Source organism: Oncorhynchus clarkii, chromosome 7 (assembly GCF_045791955.1).
Source record: "Oncorhynchus clarkii lewisi isolate Uvic-CL-2024 chromosome 7, UVic_Ocla_1.0, whole genome shotgun sequence".
Taxonomy (NCBI): domain Eukaryota; kingdom Metazoa; phylum Chordata; class Actinopteri; order Salmoniformes; family Salmonidae; genus Oncorhynchus; species Oncorhynchus clarkii.
The window spans coordinates 42,110,990-42,127,856 of NC_092153.1; the positions used below are offsets into that span (position 1 = coordinate 42,110,990).

A 16,867-nucleotide genomic window follows, 5' to 3' on the forward strand; every position below is an offset into this window, starting at 1 on the left:
AACACACTCTCTATGTATGTAATGTATACCATAACACACTCTCTATGTATGTAATGTATACCATAACACACTCTCTATGTATGTAATGTATACCATAACACACTCTCTATGTATCTAATGTATACCATAACTATGTATTTATACTGTGATCCTCCCATTATATGGAATGCCCACCGCCTTCATATGTCATGTCTGCTAAAATGTTTTACTTGGTTCTTCAATGATAGACGGAACAGATAAGGTTAACTTTGATTCTACACAAGTAAAGACCAACAAAATCCAACTTATCACATGGAATGTGCACGCGTTCCATGATGAGTAAAATAACATATGTTTCTTGAACATTTAAAGAGATATTGTCAGCAGATGTGGTTTTCTAGCTAGAGTTACATTTAAAAAAATAAAATAGAAATTGAACATTTAAAGAGGAGCTGGGTTGGAGAGGCTTATGCTGCCACCTAATGTAGTAATAGCAGAGGTGTAGGCATCCTGATAAATAAGAATACACCATTTTCCGTTATATCCCAGCACATGGACCAAGAAGGCCATTTTCTAATGATGAATTGTACCTTACATGGTGAAAATTGCACATTGATTTCACCACCACCACAAATCTGCTGATTTTAGATAGAAATCAAGCTATATTAGATTACATCCAGACAGGAACTATTATTTTAGCAGGGGACCTAAATTATACATTCAATAAGATTAACAGACATATTAATAATAAAAGTCTAATTTAGGGAGCCTCCAAAGAGGCTGAACATGTTTATCTCTACACATATTTTACAGGACACCTGGAGATTTATTCCCAACTACAAAAGACTATTCCTTTTTTTCTCAAAGTAAAAAAACGATTCAAGATTTTTTTCTGAAATGCGCTCAACTATTTACTGGATTAAAAAAGTAATGATATAGTCATATCGGATCATTACACCAATAGAAAATACATATAGCGACAGAATTTATAGAATGAACAGAGCACATATATTATATACGTAAATGAAAAGTAATTTGGGATACCTTTAAGGCATACGTTAGGGGGATGATAATCTCATACTCAGTAAAAATTCAATTTGGTTTAGAAATTAAAATGAAAGAAAAATAAATCACCATCTTAGAAAAAGCGCATAAAAAATATTGACAAGGGAAAGAAGAAAATAACATTTCGGAACTTAATCAGGAATACGATCTTTTGCATTTGAGAACCAACAACTACAGGTTAAACTCAAATAAAGCATACTACGTAATGGCAAATAAACCTGATAAATATATTGCAGCTTTCACAAAATGAATACATGCTAAACCAGTTATAATTTTAATAGATCAAGTTACAAAAGCGGTAATTAGAAACAACAATGTTTAAAAGTTTATATGAAAATCTATACAAATCTGAATTGTTGGACTGATCCTACAGCCTTCTTAGACTCCTAAAGATAAATATTAGATACTGTTAAAACGTTAGTGCGGAGAAAAGCACCAGGTATGGATGCTTTTCCTATAGAATCTATTCAACATTTTGGGACAAAGTAGCCCCCTTATTTACAAAAATGACGACACACGTCACTCAATGCTGTACATCCTAATTCCATGTATCTAACAGTTATTTCAGTTTTAAAACCAGGAAAATCTGGAGGATCCCCTGCTCATTATAAATCCACAAGTTTAATAAATTGTGACAAAATAATAACAAAGATCAAAAGCAATAAAATGGTAAAAGTCTTACTAGACATGATGCTGTACATGTCAATCAAACAGGGTTTGATACTTACAAAAAAAATAAGAACATGTTTAAATTTAATACAGTACACAAAAAAACAAGATATACATTTATCAATAATGGCTGTTGATGCCGAGAAGGCCTTGAATGGCCTTTTCTATTCAAAACTTTGGAAGCTTTCAACTTTCCAGATGAAATAATACATTGTATAAAAAATGTTTCATACTATCCTAAAGCAAAAATATGCAAAAACATATGCACAAATAAATTGCTTTAGAAAGGGGCACAAGACAGGGGTGTCCCTTCTCTCCCTTCCTGTATGCACTGGCAATTGTTCCAATTGCAGAAACATTTGGGCTCTAATTCTAATTCTAACAGGTTGGTAAACCTGGTAAACTTGGTAAACAGGATTATAAACCAAACTTATTTGCAAATTATCTCCTGATATACCTGACCAATATTGAAAACTCAATGCTCCCCTTGCTAAAACTATTTTCAGAATACTCAAAAATCTCCGGATAAAAAAATGACATGGAAAACCCCCAAAATAATGGCAATAGGAAAAAGAAAAGAAAAAACTCCCGATCTACAGCAATCCTTTAAGTGGACCACAAAAATATGACATACTTAGGATGCTTAATAAGTGACGACAAACATATAAAGATACCTTTATTCCATCACTCAACGATATGAAAGCAGATCGATTTAAATGGAATAATCTCCCCATAAATTTTACTGCCAAAGTTTTTGCATTTCTTTTCTGTAATACTAATTACCCCACCGAAGACACAAAAAAAGTATACTCTGTCATAGGACTTTTATATGGGCAAATAAAATTCATAGAATAAAAAGGAAGTTTTACATCTTAAGTCAGAGGGTGGTTTTAACCTTCCAGATGTTGGATTGTATCAACTCGCTACTCAAGGCTTTTACTTGCGACATGTAGTTAAATGCACTAAAGAGGAAAAATATTGATATTGATAATGCGCATGCTCATTCCCAGAATCTTTTTAGGTGTCTGTTTTTAAACGATAAACCTAAGAACATTAACAACTTCATAGTGAAGAACACTATAACAACATGGAAGAAAATGAAACGTATTCTACAAGAACCAATATCCCTTCCTGAAAACAATACTTGGTAGCTTTTCAGAATTCACCAATAAATTTGTCCACATTGAAAACTAAAGGCATAGAAATTGTAAATGTCGTGGTTAAAGGAAATGCATTTATTTCCATGACAGAATTAAAAAGTCATTTTGGACTAACCAATAATACAGTATGTAGATAGTTTCAAATACATGCAACTTTGACATCTTTTGGACATCACAGCAACCTTGAGGGAAAAGGATGTTCATATTATAGGAAATATATACAAAACCTTGCAGAGAGCATATCCAACTGACAATCTCTTAGAAAAAAAATATAAACTATTGGAACCAGGACTTAAAAAGTAGTGATGTTGGTGCAATATGTAGGGAAAGCTTGAGCATAACTAACAAAGTTGCAGTTAATGAAAATGTGTACTTAATCCAGTGTAAACTAATGGATAGAATTTATTATACGAGACAAAATTCTCAAATTCTACAGTACAACAGCAGAGTCGTGTCTTAAGTGTAAAACTAATAAACACTCAATAATCCATGCTTTCTGGGAACGCTGTAAAGTCTGGAAGTTGGGGGAGGAGCTAGAAAGTTGGCTGTCAGAAGTATTACAATGTAAACTTACTTTGTAATCTGTCTGTCTGCATATTTCAAGACATGCATATGGAGGTGCAGTGGGATACCCGATGGGTTGGCTGATTCTCTTCTCAATCAATCATCTTGAAAAAATGTATTCTAAAAGAAATCAATCCACCTTCATTAACACGATGGAAAAATCAAGTCCGTGGGTTACAGAGAGAAACAAAATGGTTCAGTTTCAGGCTATGTGGTGGAAAGTGATTTGGGCACTGGAGATGGGGGTGTGTGTTAGTGGGTCTGGGCAGGTGTGATGTGGTTGATGTTTGTATGATGTTGTCATTTGGATGTGTATGTTTGTCTATTGTTTTATAAAATGTTTTATTTTTTTAAAGTAAAAATAAAGACCTAACGTTCTGAGACAAAGTCTGAGATGAGGGTGCAGCTCAGGTCAGGGTTAGGTAATCCAGTATCAGGACGCCCACAGACATCACTTAAAGTTCTGTTTTGGAAAATGGTTATGACACTAAAGTGCTGGAACCTTCTGTAAACTGGTATCTGAGAGTGAGCCACGGAGTACCCAGGCGAATATGAGTCATCACCATTTACCGTTGAGGGGAAAGTTTTTAGTAAATGTTGAATGTTAAGCTGTTGTGTTTGTTGCCTGAACCTGTTTGTAATGTTTCTGGGGCAACACTGCAGCCTCAGACACTGGCCGTGCCCGAATACCCATACTAGCGTACTACATATTTAAACTGTATGTTATGTACTTATTGCCACATACTATTTAGCATGTACCATTTAGTAAAATGTATGCAGTATGCCATGGCCGCAACGCAGTAGCAGCTCCTGACTGGCTGAGTAGGTGGGGTGGGGATGAGTGCCATGGACTTTTCAAAATTCAACAGACATGCTTCAGATTAACCAGCCTGATAATAGCTCATTTCCAATTCGATTCATTTTCTCTAAACTCTGAATAGGAATGGAGTTTTAGGCTGGTTATAGTCAGACTATCACATTCGACCTATACCCTAGCGCATATAGCCCATCTACCCTAATTAAAAAGGACTGAAGACAGAAATGGGTCATGTGGATCCATTACAACATATTTATTCACAAAACCAAAGTGCTCTAACATACAGTATCAGTCATAAGTTTGGACACACCTACTCATTCAAGGGTTTCTTTACTTTTACTATTTTCTACATTGTAGAATAATAGTGAAGACATCAAAACTATGAAATAGCACATACATGTAGTAACCAAAAAAAGTGTTAAACAAATCCAAATATATTTTGTATTTGAGATTCTTCAAAGAACCCACCCTTTGTCATGATGACAGCTTTGCACACTCTTAGCATTCTCTCAACCAGCTTCATGAGGTAGTCCCCTGGAATGCATTTCAATTAACAGGTGTGCCATGTTAAAAGTTCATTTGTGGAATTTCTTTCCTTCGTAATGCGTTTGAGCCAATCATTTGTGTTGTGACAGCGTAGGGTTGGTATACAGAAGATAGCCCTATTTGGTAAAAGACCATGTCCATATTATGTCAAGAACAGCTTAAATAAGCAAAGAGAAACGACAGTCCATCATTACTTTAAGACATGAAGGTCAGTCAATCTGGAAAATGTCAAGAACTTTGAAAGTTTTTTCAAGTGCAGTCTCTAAAACCATCAAACACTATGATGAAACTAGCTCTCATGAGGACCGCCACAGGAAAGGAAGACCCAGAGTCACCTCTGCTGCAGAAGATAAGTTCATTAGAGTTACCAGCCTCAGATATCGGAAATGAACTGCACCTCAGATTGCAGCTCAAATGAATGCTTCACAAAGTTTGATCCTGTCAAAGTGGGAGCAACAACAACCTCCAATGTGTGAGCCATGTGCACTTTCCCTGGCTGTGGATGTCTGGGAGCCCTGGGTCTGGCTTTGGGTATTCTGGTTTACTTTCCCTGGCTGTGGATGTCTGGGAGCCCTGGGTCTGAGTTGGGGTATTCTGGTTTACTTTCTCTTGGCCTGAGCTCTGTGTGGGTTTGGTCGGCCATGGACCCGGCAGGGGTGAATTGTCCTACTATTCTATTGTCCTCTGACCATACTCTCTCTCTCACTTCTAGAGGAATGCACAGAGGGGAGGGAGATAACTATATTTAGCAGTTGGGAAACATCAAGCCACAAACACAGGAATTCCTGAGAGACTTGAGAGTTTTCAAGAACTAAGAACTAGTGAAGGAGGATTTTTCAACTCTGACCCTGGAATCTTGTGTCTCAGCCTCATGGCAAAATGTGTAGAATGGCAGGAAATTAGCTTTAAAACTGCAAAATGTTCTCTCATCTTCATGGCAAAATCAAATAATATTTTTACAATATTTTACAACTGGTGTAGATTTGACCGTGAATTGCTTACTTACGAGCCCTTTACCAACAATGCAGAGTTAAAAAGTAAGAAAAGATTAGCAAATAATATATTTTTTTTGTAACAATATCGAGGCTATATACAAGGAGTACCGGTACCGAGTCAATTTGGGGAGTTTCCCCCATTCTTCAGATCCTCTCTAGCTCTGTCAGGTTGGATGGGAAGCGTTGCTGCACAGCTATTTTCTGGTCTCTCCAGAGATGTTCGATCGGGTTCAAGTCCGGGCTCTGGCTGGGCCACTCAAGGACATTCAGAGACTTGTCCCGAAGCCACTCCTGCATTGTCTTGGTAGTGTGTTTAGGGTCGTTGTCCTGTTGGAAGGTCAACCTTCGCCCCAGTCTGAAGTTCTGAGCGTTCTGGAGCAGGTTTTCATCTAAGATCTGTACTTTGCTCCGTTAATTTTTGGCTCGATCCTGACTCGTTTTACAGTCCCTGCCGTCTGAATACTTTATGAAGGCACGATGCATATGCTTTATAATGATTTTGAATGACACTTCTGGTTTTGGCAGGAAATACCAGGTTACCCAGGAGAAAAGTCATTTATTTTCAGGATGAAACATTTGTAAAATACATAGAAAATATTCAACCCTAGTTTAGATCATGATCGAGCCTTAGTGATGTGGACACCAAGGAACTTGAAGCTCTCGACCCACTCCACTACAGCCCCATCAATGTGAATGGGGGCATGCTCGGTCCTGTTGTCCACGATCAGCTCCTTTGTCTTGCTGACATTGTTGTCCTGGCACCACACTGCCAGGTCTCTGCCCTCCTCCCTGTAGGTTGTCTCATCGTCGTTGGTGATCAGGCATACCACAGTTACGTCGTCTGCAAACATGATGACGGTGTTGGAGTCGTGCGTGGCCACACAGTCATGGGTGAACAGGGAGTACAGGAGGGGACTAAGCACGCACCCTTGAGGGTCCCCCGTGTTGAGGGTCAGCGTGGCGGATGTGCTTTTGCCTACCCTGACCAACTTGTGGCGGCCCGTCAGGAAGTTCAGGATCCAGTTCCAGAGGGAGGTGTTTAATCCCAGGGTCATTGGAATATCTTAGTGAAGAATAGCATGAGATGAGCTATAAAACAGCAGTTGGGTTGGGGAAGTGCCCCGGCGTCCCAAATGCCGTAGTCTGACCCTGCCTATGTATGAGGCAGGTGTGTGTGTTCAAAATGTGTCTCTATGGCATATAGCAAACTAAATGTATATAAAAAATATATACAGTCTGCAGTGGAGTATTTTCCCCATCAGCAGACATCGAGTTGCACATAATACAGTAATGCTGTGCCAATCCTCTAGCTTTGATGTTGCAGGAATGTTCATGCTGTTTCAAGGTCTTTAGTCTCACGGTTGTTTAGAGATGGTCAGTTTGACATTTTATACCAGTTTGCCCAAAGCTCCCTCTGCGTTCTCACATCATTAACTCTTACTGCACTGGAACCTGCCAAGATAAACACACACACACACACACACACACACACTAAGCCGTAAACGCACAGCAAACGTAACTCTCCGCCTGAGCAGATTGTTCATGGAGGAGAGAAGTTAATGGGTCTGTCATGAGACAAGAGAGGAGTGAAGAAAGGGAAGACACCACGTCCTGTTCATACTGAACCTACTCCCCATCTCTGCTCAACGCAAGCCAAGATATACTGCGCACACACACACACACACACACACACGCGCACACACACACACACACACACACACACACAGACACGCGTATACAAAGTGACTGTACTGAATGAAGCAGAATCTGTCCCCTCACACCCTGAGGACTCCCATACATAAAAGATTCCTGCCCTGCATTCTCTCTCTCTCTCTTCCCCTAGCTGTCTATCGCTCACACAACCGTGTCCCAGAAAAAGAGAGTGAAAAGGAGGAGAAAAAAAAGAAAACAGCATCCACATAAGAGGATGCATCTATAAATAACCCAGTCAAACTCTGTGTTGCTAAGGCTTGCTCAGCAACCATGCCTCCCCATGTTCTCTCCTCTTCTCGCCTCCTCTCCCCCGTTCTCATCATCCCTTCGCGCCTCATCATCCCCCATCTCTCCTTCATCTCTCCCTCACCCCCATAATGAGAGAGCCTCATGATGAGCCCTTCACTCACACTGCATGGTGGGAGGGGGAGTTTTGTGCTTTTTCGTGGCCTTAGCAGTGGGAGAGATTGGAGCTGTCCGAGTGACTGCTTGATGTGTCTGTCAGTGGGGATGAAGAGGGAGAGAACGGGGGGAGAGAAAGAGGTAGCAAAAAGAGCAACACAGAGGCATAGTGTCAGTAATTCTCTATGTCTCTGCTCCATTCAGAATATTTCCTGCCTCCTGTTCAGTCTGTGGGGGCAACTGCAGTGTTGTGTCATGCTGGGGCTTGGGAGGATGGGAGGAGGAGGAAGGGAAAGGGAGACAAGAATGAAGAGTCACGCAACATTCTATAAATGTTAGAGCCCAATGGGCAATGAACAGAAGTGTGGGGGTGTGTGCGTGTGTGTGTGTGTGGACGTGTTTAACTATTCTTGTGGGGACCAAAAGTCCCCATAAGAATAGTAAAAATATAACAATTCGACCAACTGGGGACATTGTCAGTCCCCACGAGGTCAAATGCTATTTCTAGGGGGTTTAGGGTTAAGGTTAGAATTAGGGTTAGAATTATGTTAAGAGTTAGGGTTAGGAGCTAGGGTTAAGGTTAGGTTTTTGGGTTAAGGTTAGGGTAAGAGTACAGTTAGGGTTAGGGAAAATAGGATTTTGAATGGAACTGAATTGTGTGTCCCCACAAGGTTAGCTGTACAAGACTGTGAGTGTGTGTGCGCGTGCACAGTGCACCCTGGGTTCTTAGGCCTAAGTGTAAACTCCACTGTGCCTGTCTGAAAGACGGCGCGCCCTCTGTTGTTTGGAGTGATAGCAGCAGACTGAAAGAAACATCATATATAATCCAGGTGTCCTCAGGTCTGAGTCATAATGACTGTTCTGTCTGTCTCAACTTCCCCCTGTACTACAGTTCCTGTTTCTCACACAGCCTGCTGTCTGTCTCTCTCTCTGTGTTTCAGCAGAAAGAGGTCGAAGAGGAGAGAGGGCCCAAGGCTCTGTCAGAGGAAGAATTACGGGCCAAGATAGAGGACTACAACTCTACAGTCTCAGAGAATGGCATGAAACTGGTGGGTGCTACATAACTTAAATATACACATAGGTACATTCTTAGAAAAAACAGTGTTATCTAGAACCATAAAAGGGTTCTCCTACTGGGACAGCCGAAGAACCATGTTGGAACCCTTTTTTCTAAGAGTGTACTAGTATGAAGTACTGAGTGGGAATTTACCAATACAGACACACACATGAATCTCTCTCTCTTTCTCTCTATCCCCCAGGGTGCTGATGGTTTGTACACTGGCTTCATTAAGGTCCACCTCAGACTAAGTCGACCAGTCACGGTGCTTGCTGTGGAGAGAACGGGATTAGACGGCCAGGCGGAAAGACGCCCAATGACTGTGTCAGAGGGCCAGGAGGGGGCGGGAGCAGAGTTCAGTGAAAAGCGGACGTCGTTCTACCTGCCCAGTGACTGTGTGAAGCAGATCCACATCAGTAGTACTACCACAGTCAGGGAGGTCATACAGGGCCTGCTGAAGAAGTTTATGGTGCAGGATAACCCACGCAAGTTTGCTCTGTACAGACAGACACACCGCGATGGACAAGGTGAGTTACGCACACAGATTACGCGTATACAGTGGGGAGAACAAGTATTTGAAACACTGCCGATTTGGCAGGTTTTCCTACTTACAAAGCATGTAGAGGTCTGTAATTTTTATCATAGGTACATTTCTACTGTGAGAGAAGGAATCTAAAACAAAAATCCAGAAAATCACATTGTATGATTTTAAGTAATTAATTTGCATTTTATTGCATAACATAAGTATTTGATACATCAGAAAAGCAGAACTTAATATTTGGTACAGAAAACTTTTTGCAATTACAGAGATCATACATTTCCTGTAGTTCTTGACCAGGTTTGCACACACTGCAGCAGGGAGTCGTGCTGTTGCTGGGCAATACGGACTTTCAGCTCCCTCCAAAGATTTTCTATTGGGTTCAGGTCTGGAGACTGGCTAGGCCACTCCAGGACCTTGAGATGCTTCTTACGGAGCCACTCCTTAGTTGCCCTGGCTGTGTTTCGGGTCGTTGTCATGCTGGAAGACCCAGCCACGACCCATCTTCAATGCTCTTACTGAGGGAAGGAGGTTGTTGGCAAAGATCTTGCGATACATGGCCCCATCCATCCTCCCCTCAATACGGTGCAGTCGTGCTGTCACCTTTGCAGAAAGGCATCCCCAAAGAATGATGTTTCCACCTCCATGCTTCACGGTTGGGATGGTGTTCTTGGGGTTGTACTCATCCTTCTCTTTCCTCCAAACACGGCGAGTGGAGTTTAGACGACGAGTGGAGTTTGTCTCATCAGACCACATGACCTTCTCCCATTCCTCCTCTGGATCATCCAGATGTTCATTGGCAAACTTCAGACGGGCCTGGACATGCGCTGGCTTGAGCAGGGGGACCTTGCGTGCGCTGCAGGATTTTAATCCATGACGGCGTAGTGTGTTACTAATGGTTTTCTTTGAGACTGTGGTCCCAGCTCTCTTCAGATCATTGACAAGGTCCTGCCGTGTAGTTCTGGGCTGATCCCTCACCTTCCTCATGATCATTGATGCCCCACGAGGTGAGATCTTGCATGGAGCCCCAGACCGAGGGTGATTGACCGTCATCTTAAACTTCTTCCATTTTCTAATAATTGCGCCAACAGTTGTTGCCTTCTCACCAAGCTGCTTACCTATTGTCCTGTAGCCCATCCCAGCCTTGTGCAGGTCCACAATCTTATCCCTGATGTCCTTACACAGCTCTCTGGTCTTGACCATTGTGGAGAGGTTGGAGTCTGTTTGATTGAGTGTGTGGACAGGTGTCTTTTATACAGGTAACGAGTTCAAACAGGTACAGTTAATACAGGTAATGAGTGGAGAACAGGAGGGATTCTTAAAGAAAAACTAACAGGTCTGTGAGAGCCAGAATTCTTACTGGTTGGTAGGTGATCAAATACTTTTGTCATGCAATAAAATGAAAATTAATTACCTAAAAATCATACAATGTGATTTTCTGGATTTTTGTTTTAGATACAATGTGATTTTCTGGATTTTTGTTTTAGATTCCGTCTCTCACAGTTGAAGTGTACCTATTGTAAAATGTACAGACCTCTTCATGCTTTGTAAGTAGGAAAACCTGCAAAATTGGCAGTGTATCAAATACTTGTTCTCCCCACTGTATACATTCGCATATTTACACTCTGCCACCCGACTGAGAGTAGATTTAGAAGATTTCTGATAATATGCAAACGGCCTGGATGTGGAATCTAATGTGTCTTTCCTTTGTCGTGTGTCTGTGTAGATCTGTTCCAGAAGCTTCCTCTTGTGGAGTGTCCTCTCGCTCTGAGACTGGTGGTGGGTCCAGATCCTGAGCTGCTCAGCTTCGTCCTCAAGGAGAACGAGACTGGAGAGGTGGAGGTAAGACAAACACAACACACACACACATACTGTGTGTCCTAAAATCATTAATTGCTTCATGAATGCCATCTCTAAGATCACTAATACCGCTCTCGCTCCCTTTCGTTCTCTCCATCTCAGTGGCATGCGTTCTCGGTTCCTGAGCTGCAGAACTTCCTGGTGATTCTGGAGAAGGAGGAGGCAGAGCGTGTGCGATTGGTGGAGCAGAGATTCGCAGTCTACCGACAGAGCTTGCAGAAGGCATTACGGGAGGATCAACCCTGACCCCTCACCCTTCATCTCTCACTCTGACCTTTCAACCCTCACCTCATCTCTTTTGACCCAGGGAGAGACAGGAGCCCACTGAGGCTTAGATTACTATTCTCCCCTCAGGACACGGGCAGCCCCTCCCTCACTCCTCACATCCCCTCTGGAGAAGGGAGGCGGGGTTGAGAAAGCACGGAAAGGGGAAAAGGGACTGTTTGAGGGATGAGTGGACAGGATGCTAGAACAAAAGAAGTCTGTGTATCCCTGTGAGTAAAAAGACACTGAACTGAAGGACCGACCGTCTGACTTCGTTGGGGCTCGGATATCTTGGTTTGATCTGACAATCTGACCTGAGTCAGGGTCTTCTACTGTTACTTTGAATCTCAGTTTGGTCTGAGAATGTTTTGAAGTTTCTACTGCTGCTGCCGCTGCTACTGCAAGTGTTGCTTACGCATGAGTCTCACCTTGCTCTATCTGCCCCGGTGCCCATGCATAAAGATTTAGGACCAGAACAGACATTACTATTCAAAGCAACGCTCCATGGTGGGTGGACCATTTGAAATGTTCCGTTACTTGATGTTTATTATATCAACTTTCATGTTGTCCCTGCATGCCTTCTGTCCAGGGCCGAGGGTAGGATGGGGGGGTTGTCATGGTTGGATTGGGAAGCAGGGTTGGTATGGTGGGGTACATCTGTGTAGGGTTAGGGTGTGGAAAAAGGAACACCAGAATCCATTCTCATCTTCAGACTCCTCTCATATCAGTCCCAGGGATGTACAGCAGTGTTTCTCATGGAACCACTCTATTAAGCCCAGAAGGCTACAGAATCGTAAGAAGACTTGAACATCTCTGTCCTAACTTCTTTATCCAGCACTGAAATGAACCCTCTATCTCAGGCGGCTAACTTGCACTTAACCCTGCATCTCACTCTACCAGAGTAGCCATGCTAGTGTGGGAGGTCTTGTGCAGACAGATGTGTATTTCATAGGTAGATGTTATTCCCATCTCTTCAGACAGCCATTTGTGTACCCTGACAGCAGCCACACATATATATATATATATATATATATATATATATATATATAGCAACATACAATAGGCCTTATATACCCAATAGATATCCAGAACGTAAACAATCAAAACAAGTAAGCATTCCTTCACTGCTTGAACCGTCTGCTGGTGTTTTAAGCATTTACAAACAGCTCAATGGGATGTTGATGTTCTGATTCTCCGTGAACTGTTCACCCTGTCATCAGTAACCCCCGACCCCTATCTCCTAACCTGGAAATTGACATTTCGTCTGATGGGAGACGTGCCGTGCTGCTGTGTTTGTGTAGAGCGTATGCAGCTGTAGCTACTGTTGTTAGAGGCCTGTTAGAGCCAGCCACTCTGTGCTGCTGTGACAGGCCCATGAAGCCCTGCCACTGAGCCGACTGTTACAGGACTGAGTGAATGAGAGGAACTGATGCTTAAACACTGACTGGAGGTCAAGGGTCATACCGCGAGGAGGTACTCCTGGTCAGTTCATGTGGTCAGGAAAAACTCCTGTCCGTATTGTTCATTGAGAAACACCATTCTGTTGATCACACCCAAGTTAAGAGGGACAGGAACCCTGTGTCCCTCTCTCCCCAGAGGTAGTGGGATATCTGACTGGAAATAGGACTTATTGTAGAATAAACAAACTGATTCTCGCCACAGGTCTGTAGAGTATCCTAGAGAAGGGGCATGAAATTAGGCATGAAATTAGTGATAATTTTGTAGAAATTGAATTTTATCGTACCAATGATGTTTATCTGAGTGTGACGCATACAGTGCGTTCAGAAAGTATTCGTACCCCTTGACTTATTCCACATTTTGCTGTGTTACAGCCCGAATTCAAAAATGGATTCAATATTTTCTCTCATCCATCTACACACAATGTCCCACAATGGCAAAGAGAAAACATGTTTTTAGAAATGTTTGCAAATGTATTGAAAATGAAATGCATAAATATTTAATTTACATAAATATTCACACCCCTGAGTCATACGTTGTAGAAGCAACTTTGGCAGTGACGACAGTCTTTTTGGGTAAGTCTCTAAGAGCTTCGCACACCTGGGGCCTCATTTATCAATCACGCAGATGCACAAATCTGTGTGTAAACCATACATAGAGTCGTTTCCACACAGTGTGAGATTTATGAATATGAACGCTTGCTTGAGTGTGCATAAATTTATGCACGACCATGACCATGCTTACGCACAGAGCCAAATGCTGGAATATGGGAACTGCTTGTTGAGTGTAGAATGGGGAAAATATACATTGAAAATGTGTGACATTATTTGAGTAATAATTAAATCATTTTTTTTATTTCATTGTATTTCCATTGTGGATTTATGCAACATACCTTGACATGCGATATCATTTGACCGCATCAGTACACGTGTTTCGATAATAATCCATATAAAGTACAGTCGTTTGTTAAACTATTTCGAACATTGTTGAAATGCTATAAAAGCCTGAGCTAATGCGAAATGGAAAGAGTGTTGGCTGATCCTGCTCGGTTTGAAGATTAGGCACACGCTGCATTTTGTAGAGACGGGTGGGACCTTTTCTGCAGAAAGTACAGATTGGCTCATCAGATATCATTGAATTTTGAGAGGATTTAAGACCTACTTTAAAAAGGGTGGTTGGCAACGGGTACTTTTCTGCGTGGGGGCTTGCCGTTCGGCATCTCACAGCCCTTGATGAGCCAATGTTTTGGATAAAGTCATCAGCAAAACTTAGCTACACATACAAGTTCCATACACCATCGCACAACACATTGATGTCAAGAGGGCTTTCTTTGCCATGATGCCAACAACGGGTTCCCGAATAGGAACGGAGCAATAGACGGCACCCACATTGCCATCAAATTACCATCCCAAAACGATTTCAACTATGTGAACAGAAAAGGCTTCCACTCTTTATGTGCAGGTTATATGATGCGCAAAAGACGCTGCTGAATGTGGTGGCAAGGAGGAACGCACGACTCGTTCATTCTGCAGAACAGCAATGTTGGCCTATACGCCTGCCCGAGGGAGCTGTGGAAGATGGATGGCTTATTGGTTAGTGTTACCTACTTATTTTAAGTATATTTGCCATTGCTAAAGCAACTTGAATTGTCATAATGGTCCTCTTTTGTAGCCATGTTTTTTTTGTTTGTTTACTGGTTAAGCCACAACTGAGCGAGCCAAATAAAATATTTTGTTTTTTTGGTTAGGCTGTTGTATTTCATGGTATGGGGTTGTATATTCCCCGCGTGCTTTAACGTGATGCTTTTGAAATGTGGTTTGCATTTGAAAATGCCCCTAATTAAACGTTGTTTAATTATGTTTATTTAGGGGCATTTTGAAACGCAAACCACCAAGGTCGTGCAAGAGCACTGAGGCTGAGAACAATTGGTATTTATAAACGGTTTATCTCCTACCAGTGTGCATATGATGCTCCTAGGATTGTTTGATGAATCACACCGTTTCTATGCATACACCATTCTAAATTCAGTTTGTAAATAGTATTTTAGAATAGTTTCTACGCAATATTGATAAATGAGGCCCCTGGATTGTACAATATTTGCCCATTTATTATTATTTTTTATTATTCAAGTTGATCATTCATCGCTAGACAGCCATTTTCAATGCTTACCATAGAAAGCAGGTTTTCCTCTCGATTTTTCCTGTGCTCGTAGCTGTATTCCATTTTTTGTATTTTTTTTAAAACAGGGTTTCCCAAACTCGGTCCTCAGGACCCCAAGGGGTGCACATTTTGGTTTTTGCCCTTGCACTACACAGCTGATTCAAATAATCAACTAATCATCAAGCCGGAGGACAAAGTTTGGAAAACGCTGCCAGGCCTTGCCGATGACAAGCATACCCATAACATGATGCCGCCACCACCATGCTTGAAAATATGAAGAGTGATACTCAGTGATGTGTTGTATTGGATTTACCCCAAACATAGCGCTTTGTATTCAGGACAAAAAGTTCATTTCTTTGCCACATGTTTTTAGTGCCTTGCTACAAACAGGATGCATGCTTTGGAATATTTTTATTCTGTACCGGCTTTCTTCTTTTCACTCTGTCATTTAGGTTAGTATTGTGGAGTAACTACAATGTTGTTGATCCATCCTCACTTTGATCATATCCCACCATTAAACTCGTAACTGTTTTAACATCTCCATTGGCCTCATGGTGAAATCCCTGAGCAGTTTCATTCCTCTCCGGCAACTGAGTTAGGAAGGACGCCTACCTTTGTAGTAACTGGGTGTATTGATACACCATCCAAAGCCTAATTAACAGCTTCACCATACTCAAAGGGATATTCAGCAATTGCTTTTTATTTTATATTTACCCATCTACCAATAGATGCCCTTCTTTGCGAGGCATTGAAAAACATCCATGGCCTTTGTGGTTGAATCTGTGCTTGACATTCATTACTCGATTGAGGGACCCTACAGATAATTGTATGTGTGTGGTACAGAGATGAGGCAGTTATTCAGAAATCATGTTAACCACTATTGTTGAACACAGAGTCTATCCAACTTACTGTGCGATTCGTGAAGCACATTTTTACTCGTGCCACAATAAATGGAATACGTATTGACTTAAGACATGTCATCTTTTAATTTTGTATTAATTTCAAAAATGTTCTACAAACAGAAACATACGGTGTTGGTCAGTGACGCAAAATCTAAATGTAATCTTATTTAAATTCAGGCTGTAACACAACAAAATGTGGGAAAAGTCAATACTTTCTGAAGGCTCTGGAAGTAAACATTGGAGGATAAATTATTAACATTGGTTATAATGATTGTTATCATTGGTGTGTGAGTCAAGGGCTGGAGATGATAGTCTAAAAAATGATATGAGAGTTAATACCGATGTATTCCAATAAGTCTCTATCATCGTCCAAAAGCACATGCCTTCCTGATGCAGAGAGCCCAAAAGAAATGCCCATGTCCATCCCATCCCCTTACCTCCTCAACCCCTTATAACCCAACCCTAACCTTCTCAATGTTCAGGCTGTTCCTGCTGGCAGTGCCTTTTGTTCTATGTAGCCTTGTGTGTGCGTGTAACTGGGTTCTTTCTATATGTCGTATCTATTTTCCTTACCAACTATTTTTGTCCTTTATCACCCCCCTCCTATTCCTGCCCTCACAGGGCATATAGAGAGGCCACGCAAACATATCTGAGACCAGACTACATGTCTGTGATGGAACCCATAAGAATGTGTGTCTGTCTGTTTGTGTCTGTTACA

At 41.6% G+C, this 16,867-nt stretch overlaps 1 protein-coding gene across 1 annotated transcript in view; it reads left to right on the top strand.

The window, feature by feature from the left end:
• Positions 1 to 15,790, top strand: part of LOC139413332 (ras association domain-containing protein 5-like) — a 63,843-nt gene extending 48,053 nt beyond the window's left edge. The window contains exons 3-6 of the mRNA XM_071160560.1: positions 8,852 to 8,959; positions 9,170 to 9,494; positions 11,232 to 11,347; positions 11,468 to 15,790. Of these exons, the coding sequence (XP_071016661.1) occupies positions 8,852 to 8,959; positions 9,170 to 9,494; positions 11,232 to 11,347; positions 11,468 to 11,611 (693 nt within the window). The 3' untranslated portion in view covers positions 11,612 to 15,790. The remainder of the gene's footprint in view (positions 1 to 8,851; positions 8,960 to 9,169; positions 9,495 to 11,231; positions 11,348 to 11,467) is intronic.
• Positions 15,791 to 16,867: the final 1,077 nt, after the last annotated feature.